This window comes from Cebus imitator, unplaced genomic scaffold, assembly GCF_001604975.1.
Source record: "Cebus imitator isolate Cc_AM_T3 unplaced genomic scaffold, Cebus_imitator-1.0 Scaffold584, whole genome shotgun sequence".
In the NCBI taxonomy this organism is placed as follows: Eukaryota; Metazoa; Chordata; class Mammalia; order Primates; family Cebidae; genus Cebus; species Cebus imitator.
The window spans coordinates 487521-492464 of record NW_016107899.1 but is presented as its reverse complement, the minus strand read 5'-3'; the positions used below and the strand labels follow the sequence as shown (position 1 = coordinate 492464).

Sequence of the window (4944 nt, the reverse complement as noted above, 5' to 3'; positions counted from 1 at the left end):
AAAAAAAATCTGTTACAAATAAGACAAACGTTAAGATTTGACAAAGCCAGGTGGAGGACACATAGATGTTGGTTCTATCATCCTCTAATTAGCCAGGTGTGGTGGCACACACCTGTAGTCCCAGCTACTTGGGAGGCTGAGGCCAGAGAATCACTTAAACCCAGGAGATAGAGGTTGTAGTGAGCCAAGATTGTGCCACTGCACTCCAGCCTGAATGACAGGGTAAGACTCTATCTCAATAAAAAAGGATGTGGAATCTGCAGGGAGAAGTGAAGGACCCACAGGAATTAGCCAGACTGGAGAGAAAGGAGGAAGCGGAGAAGTGCAAAGGTCCTGAGGCCAACAAAAGGCATGCAAGCCAGTGTGCACCTTAAGTGCTCCCAGTGAGCCATGGCGAGAAGCATGCATACTGAGGCTGACATCCCTAAAGGAGTTTGAAGTGCAGAAATGACATGACACAATCCGTCTCTTAGAAGGATCCCTCTGGCTGCTGGCTTTGGAAGGATTAGACGGGATTTTAAAAAGTAGATCAAGGCCAGGCGCGGTGGCTCACGCCTGTAATCCCAGCACTTTGGGAGGCCGAGGCGGGTGGATCACGAGGTCAAGAGATCGAGACCATCCTGGTCAACACGGTGAAACTCCGTCTCTACTAAAACTACAAAAAATTAGCTGGGCATGGTGGCGCGTGCCTGTAATCCCAGCTACTCAGGAGGCTGAGGCAGGAGAATTGCCTGAACCCAGGAGGCGGAGGTTGCGGTGAGCCGAGATCGCCTCCAGCCTGGGTAACAAGAGCGAAACTCCGTCTCAAAAAAAAAGTAGATCAGAGACGTTGTTGCAAGAGTCCAGACAACAAATGATGGCCAATATTCACTTGGTGGCTTTGTAAATAGAAAAATAAGACCTAAATCAAGTTACACGTGGAACATAAAACTGACAAGGCTTAATGATAGACGGGTTGGGGGGAGGGAGGTAGAGAGGGAGGGTCCATATCAGCTAATGGACCAGAAGCTCAAGAGATCAGATAAGCTTATTAGAGGTAGGTCTGAAATTTAATCCGAATTTCCTAGCTCCCATGGCAATGTAGAACACACCATTAGTTACTTAATTTACAGAAGCTATAATGTAAAAACAAACTAGTAATGAAGAAAAACAGATACATCTAGTAGCAAAATCTAACAAAGATCTTCATAGAGGCAATGCTGTGTGTCACACAGGAAATTCCCTAAATAATATCCTTTCTGTACAGTCATATGCATTATAATCCTGCTTCCATCAAACTTCTTAAAAATGATGTGTACTTAATTTCTAGAATAAGCAGTGAAAGAACACAAACAGAATGAAAGAAGTTGAGAACAACCATTCCAAAATTAGGTAAGAAACACGTAGAAAAATAGAAACCACCAACTAAGATAGTCTATTTAAACCTGAACATGTCAGTAATTATGGATATTAAATGTAAATGGACTACATGCTCCCACCAAATCATAAAGACTAACAAACTGAGGGTTGGAGAGACTCTCAGGTCCCAGCTCTGAGCTGGCAAGGGGCCGGGGGTTGAGAGGCCTGTGGAAGTGCTGATGGCCCACGAGGTGCATGGCTGAGGTTCCCAATGACCTTTCCCACCTTCCTCCTTTCTCAGGGTCATGCTTTATTTGGCCTGGTGCCTCCCTGCTGGATGCACTAGCCAATCTGGGGCCCCGCCTCAGACCTACCTATTGGGCTGGGGTTGAGGGGCGGGAAGCTGGCTTTGAATCCAGGAGTCAACTTACATGCAGAAGTACAGTTTACATGCAGAGGAAACTGAGAAATAAGTAAATGCATTGGGAATCATGGAAGCCAGGTTTCTCAGTGTTGGAAGAGAGAATTACAGATATGGAAAGGAAGAATCATAAAATAAACCCTATAGTTTTACAATAAAGTTAGCAGGAGTTGTTAATATAAACTTGTGATTTTTAACAGACGGTAAATAGATGGGAAGGAAAGAGAGAGGGAGAGAGGAAAGGGGGATGAATTTGTGTACAGATGTGAAACATCTGTGGTACAAAACAGGTTAGTAGACAGAGGGAACACAGGGATAAGACGAGAAGTCAAGAATACTGAGGTCTTATTTCCTAAGATGGATGATACTCATTTTATGATGATGATATGTTATTTCGCCTCCTAAAATGTATTTTGTATGTGGTGTGCTCTCAACATGGCACCAAAGAGAGCCTGGGCTTCAAAAGTCTTATCATGACCCTAACAATCTGAATTTCCAATACTGGAAATTCAGCTGTTTCTACCAACTAACTTGTGTAGGTCAAGCAGGGCATGTCATTTTGTTTAAAGAGACAATGGGCTGGACACAGTGGCTCACACCTGTAATCTCAGCACTTTGGGAGGCCAAGGCAGGTGGGTCACTTGAGGTCAGGAGTTTGAGACCAGCCTGGCCAACATGGCAAAACCCCATCTCTACCAAAAAATACAAAAATTAGCCAGGCTTGGTGGCATGTGCCTTGTAGTCTCACCTACTTGGGAGGCTGAGGTGGGAGAGTCACTTGAGGCCGGGGAAGGAGGGGAGCGCCACTGCACTCTGGCCTGGGGGACAGAGTGAAACCCAAAAATAAATAGATAACGATGCTCAGCCATGACTGTTTAAACACAGATATACTTGTTTCTCAAAGAAAAATATCCTTCATAAATATTCATCCTTTTCATCCCACCAAATGTACCTTAACCCTAAGAAAAGTAACATTCAAAGAGAAATAATGGGTTTGTTTTTTTTTTTTTTTTTTTTTGGGAGACATAGTCTTGCTATTTCCCCCAGATTGGAGTGCAGTGGCACGATCTTGGCTCACTTCAACCTCCACCTTCTGGTTTCAAGTGCTTCTCCTGCCTCAGCCTCTGGAGTAGCTGGGATTACGGGCACCTGCCACCTCGTCCTACTAATTTTTGTACTTTTAGTAGAGTCGAGGTTTCACCATGTTGGCCAGACGGGTCTCAAACTCCTGATCTCATGATCCACTTGCCTCAGCTTCCCAAAGTGCTGGGATTACAAGCACGAGCCACCGTGCCCGGCCCAATAATGGTCATATTTTTACCAAATAAGGATCAGCTGAATATGACTACTGAGACAATTAAAACCCTAAGAAACGTTTTGGCCAAGCCCAGTGGCACATACCTGTAATCCCAGTACTTTGGGAGGCCCAGGCGGGAGGATCACCTGAGGTCAGGAGTTTAAGACCAGCCTGGCCAACACTACGAAACCCAATCTCTACAAAAATACAAAAATCAGCCAGGCATGATGGCGGGCACCTGTTATCCCAGATACTTGGGAGGCTGAGGTAGAAGAATCGCTTGAGCCTGGGAGCTGGAGTTTGCAGTGAGCTAAGATCACACCATTACACTTCAGCCTGGGCAAAAGAGTAAGACTCCACATCAAAAAACAAAAAAAAAAGTTCTAACCACCACATACATGTATTCTAGGCAAGTACATTAAAGTTTTTAAGGATGGCCTAATTTATATTAATAAAAGTAAAATAACACAATGCAACCTTTCTTAGACTTTTGGCTTAACAAAGTTCCTCTTTTAAAAACATTTTCCTAACTACATATTCATATCTTACATATATTATGTAAGTACAATTATATATAACTCTTTATATTATGTTCTATAAAAACAAATTAACTTACCATCCCACTGGAATTATTTACTCCATTCATATTAATTTTTGTTACAAATCTAACTGACGGAGGAGCTTCGGGGTATTTAGGTCCACATTCTACTTTCAGGCTATATATTCTGTTTTCATAATTTGTCTGGAAGGCAATAAAACAAAAGGACAATCAAAATAACAGTATCTAAAATATTAATGTCTAAGTGCTAAAAAAAGGAAAAGTACAATATGAATATACTTGATTAAGACAGTGCTTATGATTAAGAATTTACTTTTCTACATTCAAATTTATTTGACCTGTATGGTGAGAAAAAACACAGTAGGCATACTTAAAAATTGAGATTTTACAAAATTAATTCCACAAAATACTATCAATATGATCACAACTTGCTTTTATGATAAACATGATGCCTGTAAACAAATTAGAAAGAAAAAAAAGAAAACCACTTAAATTTAGATTTTGCTATAAAGTTTACTTGTAGAAGGAGGTGCTACTTGAGACTTGTGTCGAACATATATGAAGGTTTCTGTTTTCCAGGACAGCTCTGCTTATTCCTATTGTCACAGAATTAACTATTAGCAGTGCCTCTTTTCATTCTCAAAAGGGTCTTGTTGGATAACAAATTATATGATTACCCTACTTAATATGACAATCATAACTTATAGCAAAAGGGAAAACACTATATTATACCATTTTGTAACAATAAAACATAATTATTTTATGTCTCATATTAGTTATACTTACATCACTGCTTCATTAATTTTGAGATTCATTAAATCCCATTATCTGAATTCAGAGATACAATAGCAAACCTTATGTTTATACATCATTTTCAAATAGGGTTTCTGAAGCATGAAGTTTAATTAACATTAATATCCTATAACAGAGCCATTTTAAAGCTATCACACTTAAAGCTTCTAGATTACCCAAGGCTTATTTTCATGCCTATAAATTAACTCTTCTTTCTCCTACAGCTTTTGTTCACGTGGTTAACTTATTAGTGTACCATTAAAACAGGAAAGTAGGCCGGCATGGTGGCTCACACCTGTAATACCAACACTTTGGGAGGCCAAGGTGGGTGGATCATGAGGTCAAGAGATCAAGACTGTCCTCGCCAATACAGTAAAACTCCGTCTCTACTAAAAATACAAAAATTAGCTGGGTGTGGTGGCGCATACCTGTAGTCCCAGCTACTAGGGAGGCTGAGGCAGGAGAATCACTTGAACTCAGGAGGCGGAGGCTGCAGTGAGCTGAATCATGCCATCATGCCACTGCACTCCAGCCTGG

At 41.2% G+C, this 4944-nt stretch overlaps 1 protein-coding gene across 1 annotated transcript in view; it reads right to left on the bottom strand.

Moving 5' to 3' along the window:
- Positions 1 to 4944, bottom strand: part of UBE2V2 (ubiquitin conjugating enzyme E2 V2) — a 68873-nt gene that overhangs the window by 8461 nt on the left and 55468 nt on the right. The window contains exon 3 of the mRNA XM_017516410.2: positions 3673 to 3798. Within this exon, the coding sequence (XP_017371899.2) occupies positions 3673 to 3798 (126 nt within the window). The remainder of the gene's footprint in view (positions 1 to 3672; positions 3799 to 4944) is intronic.